Source organism: Cervus canadensis, chromosome 3, assembly GCF_019320065.1.
Source record: "Cervus canadensis isolate Bull #8, Minnesota chromosome 3, ASM1932006v1, whole genome shotgun sequence".
Classification (NCBI taxonomy): domain Eukaryota; kingdom Metazoa; phylum Chordata; class Mammalia; order Artiodactyla; family Cervidae; genus Cervus; species Cervus canadensis.
The window spans coordinates 23,042,228-23,057,944 of record NC_057388.1 but is presented as its reverse complement, the minus strand read 5'-3'; the positions used below and the strand labels follow the sequence as shown (position 1 = coordinate 23,057,944).

At 39.0% G+C, this 15,717-nt stretch overlaps 1 protein-coding gene across 2 annotated transcripts in view; it reads left to right on the top strand.

Annotated features, from left to right (window-relative positions):
• CRPPA (CDP-L-ribitol pyrophosphorylase A) overlaps positions 1-15,717 on the top strand; it is a 397,343-nt gene that overhangs the window by 109,380 nt on the left and 272,246 nt on the right. For both annotated transcript variants that reach the window (XM_043462762.1, XM_043462761.1), the window contains exons 4-5: positions 5,810-5,914; positions 9,787-9,832. In XM_043462762.1, coding sequence (XP_043318697.1) covers positions 5,810-5,914; positions 9,787-9,832 — 151 coding nt within the window. The remainder of the gene's footprint in view (positions 1-5,809; positions 5,915-9,786; positions 9,833-15,717) is intronic.

The following is a 15,717-nucleotide window of genomic DNA, read 5'->3' as shown; positions in this document are numbered from 1 at the left end:
GGAATAAACAGCTTGAGGAATATGAAGCACTGTGGTAGATATAAAATACTATTTTAATTTTTATTCTTTAATATGTGTCTTGGGGTGTTTCGCCTTGGGTTTATCCTGTTTGGGACTCTCTGGGTTTCTTGGACTTGAGTGGCTATTTCCTTCCCCATTTTAGGGAAGTTTTCAGCTATTATCTCCTCGAGTATTTTCTCATGGCCTTTCTTTTTTTTTTTTTTTTCTGGAACTCCTATGATTCGAATGTTGGGGCGTTTCACATTGTCCCAGAGGTCCCTGAGGTTGTCCTCATTTCTTTTGATCCTTTTTTCTTTTTTCCTCTCTGCTTCATTTATTTCCACCATTTTATCTTCTACCTCACTTATCCTATCTTCTGTCTCCGTTATTCTACTCTTGGTTCCCTCCAGAGTGTTTTTGATCTTATTATTGCATTATTCATTTTTAATTGACTCTTTTTTATTTCTTCTAGGTCTTTATTAAACATTTCTTGTATCTTTTCAATCTTTGTCTCCAGGCTATTTATCTGTAACTCCATTTTGTTTTCAAGATTTTGGATCATTTTTTATTATCATTATTCTAAATTCTTTTTCAGGTAGATTCCCTATCTCCTCCTCTTTTGTTTGACTTGGTGGGCATTTTTCATGTTCCTTTACCTGTTGGGTATTTCTTTGCCTTTTCATCTTGTTTAGATTGCTGTGTCTGGAGTGGACTTTCCGTATTCTGGAGGTCTGTGGTTCCTTTTTATTGTGGAGGATTTACCCAGTGGGTGGGGTTAGACGATTGGCTTGTCAAGGTTTCCCGGTTAGGGAAGCTTGCGTCAGTGTACTGGTGCGTGGAACTTGATTTCTTCTTTTTGGAGAGCAATGGAGTGCCCAGTAATGAGTTTTGAGATGGGTCTATGTGTTAGGTGTGTCCTTGGGCAGCCTGTATGTTGACGTTCACGGCTATGTTCCTGCGTTGCTGGAGAATTTGCGTGGTATGTCTTGCTCTAAAACTTATTGGCTCCTGGGTGGTGGTTGGTTTCAGTGTAGGTATGGAGGCTTTTGGACGGTCACTTATTACTTAAAGTTTCATGTAGTCAGGAGTTTTCTGGTGTTCTCAGGTTTTGGGCTTAAGTCTCCTGCCTCTGGATTTCAGTTTTATTCTTCCTGTAGTCTCAGGACTTCTCCAACTACACAGCATTGATAAGAAAACTTCTAGGTTAATGGCAAAAAGATTCTCCCCCGTTAGGGACACCCAGAGAGGTTCACAGAGTTAGATGAAGGAGAGGAGAGGGAGGAGGGAGATAGAGATGATCAGGAGGAGAAAAAGGGGGACTCAAGAGGAGAGAGACAGATCTACGCAGCTGTCTGTTCCCAGAGTGTTCTCCGTAGCCCAGTCACCTACAAAGATTCACAGAATTGGATTGGGAAGAGAAGGGGAAAGGAGGAAATAGAGGTGTTCTGAGGTAGAAAACAGAGAGTCAAGATTGGGAGAGAATAATCTTCGGTTTAAAAATAGGGCTTCTCTTCTTTTTTTTTGTAAGGTTATAGTGTATTGAAAATGAAAATTAAGGAGTAGTAGAGGAGTACTAGAGGACTTTAAAAGAAATAAGAGAAAAAGAAAAATAGAAAATAGAAGAGAAAAAGGAAAGAAAAGAAAAGAAGAAAAAAGAAAAAAAAAATTTTTTTTCCCTAATTAAAAAAATCGTGAAAATCTATGAAAATGAAAGTTAAGGAGTGATGGGGGAGTAATAGGGAATTTTAAAGGAAAATAAAAGATAAAAAAGAAAAAATAAAAAAGAAAAAAAGAAAAAAAAAAAAGTAAAATTATATCTAGGAGTTTCTCTGGAGCTTTTGGGGTCAGTGTGGGTTCGGCTCAGTTTCAGATAGCTCCTCGTTCCAGCTTACACTTCTGGGTATCTACAGGCCCCTTCCGGTGTAGTCGGTGTTTTCTACAGGGATTTTAATCTGTTGCACCAGCCCCTTCTGAAGCGGTTCCCTTTGTTTATTTGGCTTCTGTTTGCCGGTCTCTTCAGAGCCTCATTTCCGCCCTGACACAGGCGGGCGGAGGTGGACTCTTATTCAGGTAGCTAGTTCCGTCACTCTGCGGGGAGGGGCTGGCGCTGCGGGGCGGGGCTGACGCTGCGGGGAGGGGCTGGCGCTGCTTTCTCCGTCTGCGCTGTTCAGGCTCCCGGCTGTTCTATATGGAGCGCGGCCCGCGCTGCGCGAGGTTCCAGCCCTCGGGTGTTCCACAAAAGCGCGGAGCGAAAAGCTGCGCCTGGTCTCTGTGCCTTCCCCGTCAGAGCGGTCCAGGCAGCCAGGGGCTTGGTGGGCGCACTCTCCCCAGGTGTGGCGCGCCCACTCCTTTCCGCGGACCCAGTGTCAGTTTCCGCTGGCGCCAGTCGGGTGCGCGCGCCTTCCGCCCTCTGCGTCCCCAGCCCCAGTCCCCGCCCGCGCCGGTCGGGTGCCTGCGCCCTGTATCTCTCCGCGACCTTCCCCTCCCCCCTGCCTCCTGCCTCTGGCGGGGCTGGGCCGGTCCGCAGCCTGCGAGCTCTTCTCTGGACTTTCTTGGTCTCTTTGTTCTGCGAACGGCCAGCAGTGTGTTCGGGCCGGTTACTTTTCTCTCTCTCTTTTGGTCTCCCACAGTTCAAGTTGGCAACTCACAGAAGCTCCCTCCGATTGACCTCAGGGCACTCAGGCCCAGACCCTACCCCAAGCAATGCCGCCTAAGACTCCCTTCCTGGGACGGATCTCCGTCCTTAGCTCTTTTGTCTCACTTTTTATCTTTTATATTTTGTCCTACCTCCTTTCGAAGACAATGGGCTGCTTTTCTGGGCGCCTGATGACCTCAGCTAGCGATCAGAAGTTGTTTTGCGAAGTTTGCTCTGCGTTCAGTTATTCTTTTGATGAATTTGTAGGAGAGAAAGTGGTCTCCCCGTCCTACTCCTCTGCCATCTTGGCTCCTCCCCCCTCAGTTTTTTTGAATGTTGAGTTTCAGGCCAGGTTTTTCACTCTCCTTTTTCACCCTCATCAAGAGGCTCGTCAGTTCCTCTTTGCTTTCTGACATTAGAGTGGTATTATCTGCATATTTGAGGTTGTTGATATTTCTCCTTGCAGTCATGATTCCAGCTTGTGCTTCATCCACCCCAGCGTTTCTCGTGATGTACTCTGCATATAAGTTAAACAGGGTGACAATATTCAGCCTTGATGTACTCCTTTCTGAATTTTTTATTTCCTTTCCGAATTTTAAACTGCTCTGTTGTTCCATGTCCAGTTGTTACTGGTGCTTCTTGACCCACATACAGGTTTCTCAGGAGACAGGTAAAGTTTACTAAAGCATAATTTACTTGTATGTAGCTACAGGTATGACCTAAATCAAATCTCTTATGATTATACAGTGGAAGTGACAAATAGATTCAATGGATTAGGTGTGATAGACAAAGTGCCTGAAGAACTATGGATGGAGGTTCGGGAAATTGAACAAGAGGTAGTGATCAAGACCATCCACAAGAAAAAGAATGGCAGAAAGGCAAAATGGTTGTCTGAGGAGGCCTTACAAATAGTTGAGAAAAGAAGGGAGGCTAAAGGCAAAGGAGAAAAGGAAAGACATACCCATTTGAATGCAGAGTTCCAAAGAATAGCAAGGAGAGATAAGAAAGCCTTCCTCAGTGATCAATGCAAAGAAATAGAGGAAAACAACAGAATGGGAAAGACTAGAGATCTCTTCAAGAAAACTAGAGATATCAAGGGAACACTTCATGCAAAGATGGGCTCAATAAAGGACAGAAACGGCAAGGACCTAACAGGAGGAGAAGGGGACGACAGAGGATGAGATGGTTGGATGGTATCACTGACTGGATGGACACGAGGTTGAGTAAGCTCTGGGAGTTTGTGATGGACAGGGAAGCCTGGCATGTTGCAGTCCCTGGGGTCACAAAGAGTTGGACCTGACTGAGCTACTGAACTGAAGTGTTGATAATAGTATATTAAAGATGGAATTTCTTAAATTTTCAATGTCATGTTATATCATATATTGGACAAATCATGACATTTCTTAAAAATGTCATTTTATGTTTATAAGAATAGCAGTTTAAACTGAAACAATTCTGGTTAATTTGGGACTCTATATATACCCATGGTATATATGTTATGGTTATATTTTCTTGTTATATTATTAACTTCACAAATTGATAAAATGTAGGTTTTGTAATTTCCATAAAGTAAAGATTGGCAAATGGTTCTAAATGTCATATTCATATTTATTGCCTCGCTGCAGTCTGTCTTATATGGATATGCTTTTGTGTGTGTGTGTGTTATTTTCTCAGTCATGTCCGACTCTTTGTGACCCCATGGACTGTAGTCTGCCAGTTGCCTCTGAACATGGGATTCTCCAGGCGTGAATACTAGAGTGGGTTCCTTTTTCCTTCTCTGGGGATCTCCCAGTGTCGGGATTGAACCCTGGTCTCCTGCATTGCAGGCAGGTTCTTTACTATCTGAACCATCAGGTAAGTCATGGTTGTGCTGTTGGTAAAATGCAAATCCAGCGGATGTCTGCAATGTCTGTATCTTTGTTGGGCAGTTTTTGCCTGAAAGGTATTCCTATCCTTGAGTTTTTTTCAGTCTTTATTTTATTTTTTAAAAATATTTATTCATTTATTTATCTGTGCCAAGTCTTAGTTGCAGTATGTGGGATCTAGTTCCCTGACCAGGGATTGAACTCAGGGGACCTGCATTGGGAGTGTGGAGTCTTAGCCACTGAACCACCAGAAACACCCTATTAAGTCTTTAAAATGAGATCAGAGACCATTTCCTCTAATGGGGCTTCCCTAGTACCCTTACATAGAATTAAAAACTGTATCTCCTGGTCTACTTGTAAATATTCTGCTAATGCTCCATCTATCACATTCTGTTACAAAATATTTGTTATAGATCAGCCTCTTTTAAACCTGAGTTCCTTGAGGTCACAAAACATGTCTTATTTATCTTTATATGCTGGTACTTAAACCTTGGACATGATAGATACCCAGTGACCATCATTTAATTGTGTTATGTTGGTCATTTGGATGGCTCTGCCTGAAATGTTAAAAAATGTTGTTTATGTTTTACTAAATATGATAGGCATTCACTTTTTTTTTTTTCCTCAGAATGGAAGACTGATATAGTTCCATGTTCAGAATCAAAATATATCATTTAAAAAGATCTGTTGTTATTTAAGATATCAAGAAGCTGTGACCTACCAGTGTTTTGGTATAAATATAAGAGATTTGGGGTTTTATGGATAGGTATATTTGTTAAATTAAGTTCTAATATGGTAGTCCTCAGTCATACCTTTAGGCATTTTACAAATATGTTGGGAAATGTAGCTTTTGAGCAAAGGAAATAAAGTTTTGTATTTATCTGACATCTGAACTCAGATGGTAAAGAATCTTCCTGCAAAGTCGGAGACCCAGGTTCAATCTTTGGGTTGGGGAGATCCCTTGAAGAAGGGAATGGCTACCCACTCCAGTATTCTTGCCTGGAGATTCCAATGGACAGAGGAGCCTGACAGGCTACAGTCTGAGGTCTCAAAGAGTCGGAAATGACTGAGCAACTTTCACCGAAACTATTCAGGAAGTTAAAAACATGATTGCAACATTTCTATTTTCTATTGGTTTCATTTGGCTTTTAGGGCAAATCTAACTTGATTAATCTAACTTGATTAATCAGTAGCTAATTAAAGAGTTTGTGAATTTTCTAGGCTCTTTTCTATATGCAGTTTATTATGAAATTGAAAGATTATTTAATATTATATTTTAACTTCTTAATTCTTTTTTCTTCCTATCCAGTGTAGTGACTATGACTTGGAATTTGGAACTGAGTGTTTGCATTTGGCTCTAAAATACAGTCATATCAAAGCAAAACTTGTGGAAGGATCCCCTGACCTCTGGAAGGTAAGGAAGTTGGTACTTACCTCTGTGTTGATGTGTCATTCCTGAAGACATACTCTGCAAGTACTGACATTTTCCAGGGGCTTTAGAAAATAGAGAAGTTTAAAAACATTTGGCTTCATATTGAAACAGTATTTCCAGGAATAAAAGTATGTGTGTACATATACATTAAAGGTGTTAAGAGTCTCAGTGGGTTTTCTGATCCATCAAATTTATGGTATCATTTCTGTTGCTTGGTTGCAAGAAAATTCATGTTGGGATAGTTTACTCAGACAGATCCCATTTAGGCAGTAAGAGTGTTTTGTTCACAACTTTTGTGTATGTTCTTGGCGTGTAATGATTTACTGTGCAGCCTTACTCTCAGCTGGACTGAGGGCGCCATTCTGCTTCTCACAGTGACATTGCCTCTCAGTCCCGAGGATGGTAGCGCCAACTCAATGTGTTATTGAAACACATATCTGCAGTGGTTTTGACCCAGTAGGGGTCTGGAAGAACTCACCACCTCCAAGAGGCATTGTGCTCTTTCCTGTGGTCAGGCTTGACTGATTTCATGACAGACTTCTTTCTTCAGGAGGAATGAAGTGGTCGTAGCATTATCATACTGCATGTTCTGTTGAGGCTGGAGTGCTTTTCAGCATGACTCATCTATGTTTCATTGGGTAGAAATGTGGTAAATGGAACAATGTATTCTGAAACAGAATTGTAGGGTCATATCATAATTTTGAACAAGTACTGCTCCTTTGGAAATAGTGGATGAAATCTTTATAAAGCATCCATCTAAATCTGGCTAGTAAACATTCATCCTAATTCTGAGCTAATATGAATCCAAAAGCATATTTCTTCATTGACATAAAAACAAAAAGAAGCCCTATGTGTTAGGTATTTTGTACAATCATGTGATGGGCCTTGCTACATGCTAAGATTGTCTCATACATATTTAAATTGTTACAAGATTACAGGATATTGACATGCCTGATTTATTGCCTGGTGGAGAAAATTAATGCAGTATTATTGCTCTTTTAAGAGTTTCCAAATGTCAATCCATCAGGTCAACATTTTATTATTTTTATTTTTTTCTGTATATGACAGATAGTGATACACATATTCATTGGGAGGATTTGGGTAATTACCGATTAGGTGTTTTGTGAAAGATCCTGACTCACATCACTACAGATCTGCTAAACTTAATTTACAGGCTATGGTAAAAATAAATAAATGAAACCTCAAGACATTTATTGCTAGTAACATGTCAACACCCTCTGGCCTCTTTGCTCATTTTTTTGAGGGGGTTGTGTTATTATCTGTTTCTCATGGGTATTCTGAGCCTTCTTTAAATGTATAAAGCACCCTCAGGTCTTCAGGTAGAAGGAAAGCTCTTTGCATTTTCCACTCACTCCATAGATGTATTTCAGTGTCTTTTGTGTTAAGTCTCAAATTTCACTGCTTCCACCAGCAACACAGAATCACAGTTTTAGTCCTCACACCTTGGAGCTTACTTCCATTGTATGTGCGACAAATGTCAGTGGACTGAGTGGAAGCTGGCCTTTCCAAGTGCTTCTCTTCATTCCCTTGCTGAGTCATTTCACAGATGGTGCTGGGGGTTGAATTGTGTCCCCCTCCTCCCTAGAAGTGACTCATTAGAAAAGACCCTGATGATGGGAAAGACTGAGGGTCGAAGGGGAAGGGGGTGACAGAGGATGAGATGTTTGGATGGCATCACTGATTCAATGGACCTGAGTTTGAGCAAGTTCTGGGAGTTGGTGATGGACAGGGAAGCCTGGTGTGCTGCAGTCCATGGGGTTGCAAAGAGTTGGACATGACTGAGCGACTGAATTGAACTGATAGCCAATAGGAAAATGTAGACCAAAAAAAAAAAATTCAAATTTTAGGGGAATTTGCTGGCAGTCTTGTGATTAGGACTCCACTCCACTTTCACTGCTGACGGTGCAGGTTCAATCCCTGATTGAGGAACTAACATCCTGCAAGCTGTGCAGTGTAGCCAGAAAAAAAAACACAGAATTTTAGCTGTCTGTCTTTATATCGTTTCTTTTTGAATATTAGTGTAGTACCCAAGGACCTTTGGGTAGTAATACATATATATTTATTCTTAAGACTGATTTCAGCGCATAAGCATTGTCTTGCAAGTATGCTAGAAACGTCATTTTAGTATTTGAGACCAAGTTTTCTTTATTTTAAAAACCCCATTGTTAAGATAGATTTAGTTGAAAAAAAGAATAAAGCACTTTCATAATTATTCTGTTTAAATTTGGAATGCAGTTATATTCCTCAAGGAAAGCAGGAAGGAATGAAAAACCAGCTATAGTAATTAGGCATCTTTTCATTAATTACTGTTTTGAGTTTACCTTACATAGCAGGCAGTTAAAGGGGAAAAGAAACCTTTTCTCATCTAAATTGCAAATATTGAGTGCTGATTTCAGCTGTCTAGTTAACTTTGGGTTTTCATGGAAACAAATATATTTTATTCAATTTTTATAAAAAAAAATGTATCCCTAAAATGTTGTTTCTGCAGGTTGAGTTTTGCTCACTGTGTTCATTGCTCTATTCCAGCCATTAGAACAGGACCTGTGATGTGGCAGTATTTGAGAAATATTTATTGAATGAGTGAATGAGATCAATACAGTCTTTAATTTAATAAAATACATAGTCTGAAGCTTTAAGTGTCTCTTTTCTACTTTTTTCCCCCAGATAATAGAGGTATATTTTGGATCAGTAACTATAGTACTGGTTTTGGTTGGCTTGTTTTAGAGATAATTTAACAATGTCATACTTGATTTTAATAGATTGGTTGACTACTTGAGGAAATTTCCATTTGTCATACAAGTCAGCTACTACATTCTAAGTTGTAAGATACAGATTTTGGGCCAGGGTGGTTTACCTGCCAGGATCTAGGCATAGCAGGGAAACCTATTTGGGTAGAAAGAAGTACTGTGAACCACTTAGCCGAACAGTTTTTGTACAAGTTTAGTTTGGAGATAATCTGGAGAAAAATTGTCCAAATTATTGATATGAAAAGGTATTAATTATTTCTCAAAGTGGGTTTTGAGACACTGGCATCATAATCATCTGAGCACTTGAATCATAAGCTCCTAAGACCCTAGAGTACTTACTAATAGATTTAGTTATTTACTCTGTTCTTCAGTTCTGTGAGGAAGGAAAAGCAGTTCTGCAGTGCAATGCATCGGACATGCTCTGTACCTGAGCTCACTGCATGCGGTCTGAGCACTATCTGCTGTAGAACCATGGCAGGTTATATTCAAGGAATCGGTTATAATTGCAAAGAGGCTGTTTGTTCTTAAGCAAAGATCATGATTGTTCTTACATTCATGGTGGTAGCCTCCAGGCTCTCTCTGTCAGTCACGTATTAATAAAAATATTAGAAAGGTGAGCCTTATTTGGGCGTACACAGATAAACTCAATTCAGAAGGAAGACCCTCACTGTGAATTGGTCTTTGAGAATCATCTCATTTCAACTGAACATGCAATTTGGTAATTTTTAAAATATATTCTTTTCCTTTTTTCCTCCCACAAAAAACCTTACTGTTAAACAGTAATTCTAATACTTATATGTAAATACTACCACTTTTTTTTATATGATACTTATATTAATAAGACTTTGGTAATAACTGCCATACAGCATCTTAATTTACTTAAAGATTTAAAAACAGGTCTTCAAGCATTTGTAGAAGCAAAATATATTTTTTTCTGAATAAACTGATGTTGTTATAATTTAAAACTTGTCAGTATTGTGTGTTTATGGTTTCTCCAAAATCAAGAATTTCCTTGGGGGCATTATTTTATTGCTTTAACATTCCTTTCTACTCTGTTAAATCTAATGAAGTTTATCTGTCCTCTAGGTGACCTACAGACGAGATCTGTATGCAGCTGAATCGATTATTAAGGGTATGTTTGGCCTTGTGACTGTCAGTTCCTGTGTTTCAAAACCGTAAGCCAGTTCAGAATTTCTCATGGCGATTTAAAGCCCTGACTTCTCAGAAATATAAATCCTATAGACCAGGGAGGTCTGTGATTTGTTTTTTTTTTTTTGAAAAATAATTACATTTATCTTATTTCCTGCTTTGAAATATCACTTATTATGACTTATGCTGGGGCTTCCCTGGTAACGCAGACAGTAAAGAATCTCCCTGTGATGTGGGAGACCTGGGTTCAGTCCCTGGGTTGGGAAGATCCCCTGGAGAAGGGAATGACAGTATTCTTGCCTGGAGAATTCCATTGACAGAGGAGCCTGGCAGGCGGCAGTCCGTGGGGTCGCAGAGTCAGACACGACTGAACGACTATCATACATGCTTTATGTTACATTGGTTTAACTTTTATGAAGGAAATATTTTATTGATCTGAGAAAAGTAGGTGACGTTGACATTTTAGAAGTGAAAACTGACATTTTAATTTGTAAATGTCTTTTGTTTTTATTCAGAAAACTATCTCCTCTCAACACTGCCAACACATTACATTAGACAACATCTTTTGCCAGAGAAAAATTTTTCTGAAAAAGAGAAATTGGCCTGAATGATTTTTAATTCCTTTTAGTTTTGACAATGACAATAAACCACAGAAGTGGTTTATTTCATAATCAATAAATATTTATTAAATGTGCTTGACGCTGTGCTGGGAATGTAATGATGATGCATGAGATGCGTTCATTCTGTATTTTTGCAACCTCCACAGTTTACATCACAGTTTCTTAACCTCGGCACTATTGGCGTCTTAGGCCAGGTACTTCTTTGTCCAGGGAACTGTTTTTGGCATCATAGTCGTTGCATGATCTCTACTTCCTAGACGCCAGCGGCACTCTGCTCTCCCTCCCGTCCCCCGCTGTGACCATCGTCTGTCTCCGGGCAGCACTGTTGTTGTTGTGTATGTGTGTATGGTCCTAGCCAAAATCAGAGGGGCCCACCCCCAGTACCGAAGCAAGTGTGGTACTTGACAATCTGTTTGTAATTTACTCCTACAAAACTAGATTAAGGACAGAATGATGTACTCAGATACCGACTGAGATGTGACCTTGATTAAAGTTGAAAAAAAATAAAAAGCTGAGTGGGAATTGTGAACGCAACATTTTTTTTTTTAAATCTTATTTTATGCAAAGCCTACTTGGCAATCATCTGGCTTCACATTCAGAAAACTGAAATCTCTTCTCTATGTGAGACATTCTGTATTTGTATTTTATCTTTATTTTTTATGTGTGCTTTAACAGTATTGTGTTTCAAACTATTAATATAATGATTTGGGCATCTGTGTGTATGCGAACAGATGATCTATAGCTATAAATCAAAATGTTGACATATATTTACATATGAGTCAGGCAATGTATAAACATGACTCTGGAGAAGTTGCCTAAACCTTGATGTAGTTGGTTATATTCTCAACAGAAGGAAATTAAAAACTTAGTTTGGTTTCTTTACAAAGTCTTATCTCTATTACCTACGTAAAATGGCACTGATCTGTTTTGCAAGGAGTGGGTAAATGGTTCAGTGAGGGTTCTACACATTTCAGTACTTCACCTACATATTATTAATATCAACATCAGGCTTTATCATGTAAAAGCCTACATTTTAAGTATAATTGCAGGGGCTTTAGTTTTGGAAATTGTTTGCAGAGAGAAATTGTTTTATTTAGTTAACATGTTCTAGTATTCTACTTTTCCACCTTACTTGTCTCCTGAGAAACCTGTATGCAGGTCATAAAGCAACAGTTAGAACCAGACATGGAACAACGGACTGGTTCAAAATTTGGAAGGGAGTATGATAAGTCTATATATTATCACCCTGCTTATTTAACTTATATGCAGAGTACACCATACAAAATGCCAGGCTGGATGAATCACAAGCAGGAATCAAGATTGCGGGGAGAAATATCCATAACATCAGATACGCAGATATTGCCACCTTAGTGGCAGAAGTGAGGAAGAACTAAAGAGCCTCTTGATGAAGGTGCAAACGGAAAGTAAAAAAGCTGACTTAAAACTCAACATTCAAAAAACCAAGATCATGGTATCTGGTCCCATCACTTCATGGCAAATAGAAGGGGGAAAAGTGGAAGCAGTGACAGATTTTATTTTCTTGGGCTCCAAAATCACTGAGGACAGTGACTGCAGCCATGAAATTAAAAGACCCTTACTTCTTGGAAGGAAAGCTATGACAAACCTAAACAGCATATTCAAAAGCAGAGACATCACCTTACTGACAAAGATCTGTCTAGTCAAAGCTATGGTTTTTCCAGGAGCCATGTATGGATGTGAGAGTTTGACCATGAAGAAAGCTGAGCACCAAAGAATTGATGATTTTTCATTGTGGTATTGGAGAAGACTCTTGAGAGTCCCTTGGACAGCAAGGGGATCACACTAGCCTATCCTAAGGAAATCTATCCTGAATATTCATTGGAAGGACTGACGCTGAATCTTCAATACTTTGGCCACCTGGTGTAAAGAGCCGATTCATTGGAAAAGACCCTGATCTTGGGAAAGATTGAGGGTAGGAGAAGGGGACGACAGAGGGTGAGATGATTGGATGGCATCACTGACTCAGTGGACATGAGTTTGAGCAAACTCAGGGAGATAGTGAAGGAAAGGGAAGCCTGGCATGCTGCAGTCCTTGGGGCCACAAAGAGTCAGACCCGACTTAACGACTAAATGACAATTCTCAGAGAAATTAATCTGTATGTAAACAGATAATTTAGAGAACATTCTCCTTATATTCTTTAAAGATTTGCATTTCTAATAATTTTTCAAGAGATTCTGATGTTGCTTGTACACTTTGAGGACCACTGCTAAGGGTCTTCTTATTCTCTTTGGGTTTCTAGACCAGTAGAGTTTTGATTACCAGAGATCTTGAATACAAAACATCTGGCCCTGCCACATTAAGTCAGAATCTGCATTTTAGCAAAAACTCTGGCCCGTTAGTTTGTACGTTAACTTCCAAAAGCATTCTTCTAGTCTGTTCTCCAGTCATTCATAGTTGATTTTTTTAAAAAAATAACCTTTATTGTATTTAGAACTTCAGATCTTACCACACTGTCAGTTTCAAATGTTTGTTGGCTCACCTGAGATTGCTACCTGCCTTCATGACTTGTGCTAACATCATTTCTGAGGCCTGATAGTAGAAATACATCTGAATATAGGAGGAGGGAAACTCTTAGATTTTTTTTTTAAAAGTTCTAAAGTACAGTATGGTTTATAGTGGACTACCCATTTACCTGTTGCCTTTCCATGTCAATGTTCAAAGTGTTTTTCTAGGTACTTGTAGACATAACATTTATTGGCTACTCACTTTGTGCAAGGCATTGTTTAAAGCTTTTTATATGTATTATGTCTTGCTTCTCCATGAACTCAATGTTGTAAGTAATATGGTTGTTTCAACTAGTCAGATTTTCTTCTTTGAAATTCTTGGGCTACATATATGTCGGAATTCTGATTACTGCGTATTTTTAGAAGTTACTGCTGTATGTCATACATTATATCACATCACCAGGACGATTTGGGACCTTACTGCATAATGAAACTTGTATATAATTCATCAGTATTTATGTTCAATGCAAGAATGACCAGGAAGCCCCAGCCAGTTCAAGTTTAGGACTCATTTTTAAAAATAGTTTGTTTATTTTTGGCTGTGCTGGGTCTTCATTGCTGTGTGGGCTTTTCTCTATCTGTGGAGAGCACGGGCTCTGGGCTTCTCACTGCAGTGGCTTCTCTTGTTGTGGTTCCCAGCCTTGTGACGCATGGGCTTAGTTGAGCAATGGCATGTAGGGTCTTCCTGGAACAGGGATTGAACCCGTGTCTCCTGGATTGGCAGGCTGACTCTTTACCACTGAGCTATGGGGGAAGCTCCTCAAGTTTAGGACTCATTTTGCCATAAAATTTATATATGAAATCAATTTTTTAAATGTTCAAGAACTTTCTGGATTTTAGCACTGACTGTAACTTTGCGTGACTCTCTCTTAGATGTAATTTAGTGAGGGTGTGAAGAATGTCTGTTCTTTTTTTCTCTCCGTTAACATTGAGTTGAACCAAATTTACTGGTACTTTTCTTTAGAATCTAAGAACATTAAATTATAGGGATAGTTGGCCCTTCCTTCCCACTTCACCTCACTTGTCCTGCTCCCAGAAGAGGCATATTAAACTCTAGTGTATCTTTTCTCTTTTCTAAAATAGGTGAAATATCTGAGTGTATGAACTTTTGTCAAGATTTAATACCAGAATGTTTTTAGCACTCATGCTAGGTGCTTCATAATATTATTTTCTATAGGTGTTTTATAATGTTATTTCTTTTTTTTTTTTTCTTTGTCATGCTGTTAATGTAGATATTATTGCTCCCAGTTTTGTAGATGGGAAAACTGAAACTTAGTGAGACTAAGCACTTTCCTCCAGGTCACATAGTAAGAATGAGATCCATAAGTGAATCCCAGTTCTCCCTTCAGCTTAGGCCTGACTCTATTCTGGGACACGGTCACTTGGTACCTCTGAGTCAAGTACCTACTCACATTTGACCACTGAAGTGGGTACTGAATTCATTATCTCTCTTTGGTGGATACAGACTCCCTGATGGCTCAGACATCAAGAATCTGCCTGCAGTGGGGACTTGGGTTTGACCCCTGGGTTGGGATGAACCCCTGAAGAAAGGAATGCCATCCACTCCAATATTCTTGCCTGGAGAATTCCATGGACAGAGGAGCGTGGAGAGCTGCAGTACATGGGGTCACAAAGAGTCAGACACGACTGAGCAACTAAAAAAACAGAAAAAATTGGTGGGTACAGCAAATGGTTTATAAAATCCAGCCTGCCCAATTCAGGTTCTGTTGGGTTAAAATTTTATCTTTTGCTGGCCTGATGAAGAATGACCCCCCAATTGAGACTAAAGATGTCCCTTAGTTCTATGCTAAGCACACAGTAATATTCTAAGAGTGTGGGAAAAGCAGATAATATTGAAATGGTAGATTTCTAGACCTGACTAGAGAAAGAGTAAGCATTAAAATGCAAAATCAGAGTAACAGTTTCAGATTTGGGGATTGTTTCTTTCATTTTTTAATTCTAGTAAGATAAACACCCGTCACCAAGCCATACAGTTTTTCCTCTTCTAGGATGGAACTGTGGTATGAGTACCTAGTATTTTGTAAGTTGTCTTTCCTGTGCTGCTTTTTTTTTTTTGACTTAATACCAATTATTACTGGAGTTATATTCTGATGTAACTTTGGTGTTTATCCTATAAAACATTTCTAGGATAAATGTCATAACTAGCAAGAGTATTTTTTACTCCTAGATTGACTTGTCACTGAAACAACATGTATATTTTGGTCCTTCTTAATTCTTGTTCAAGTTCATCTTTTCAGTTTGGAAATTTTGGTGTAACTAACTTCAGGCAAGCTTTGATACTGAAATCTTCAAATTGTGATTTATAGCAAGTCTCAGAATCTGACTTATTTTATGTTATTAGAGAAGGTTTATTTTTTAAACTTAATTTCTTTTACTGTCAGTGTATTTATGTGGATTTCCATTTATAGTGAACTGTTCAATAATAGGAAACATATATAAGTAGTATTCTGACATTTCTTTTACAGTCTTTGACAACATAGCATTGAAAAATGTATAGTGACTCACAAATTTACTTTTATTTAAAACAAAGCATTTTTAATACTCCTTCTTCTGCGGTAGAGAATTGGATTTGGTCATTGTTCTTTAATTTTAACTCTCTTAGGCTTCTATTGTGTGTGAAATTTAAAATATAAACTTTTCTAGGGATTAGTGTGGTTGATAGGTAGATTGACTGATAGGTTTT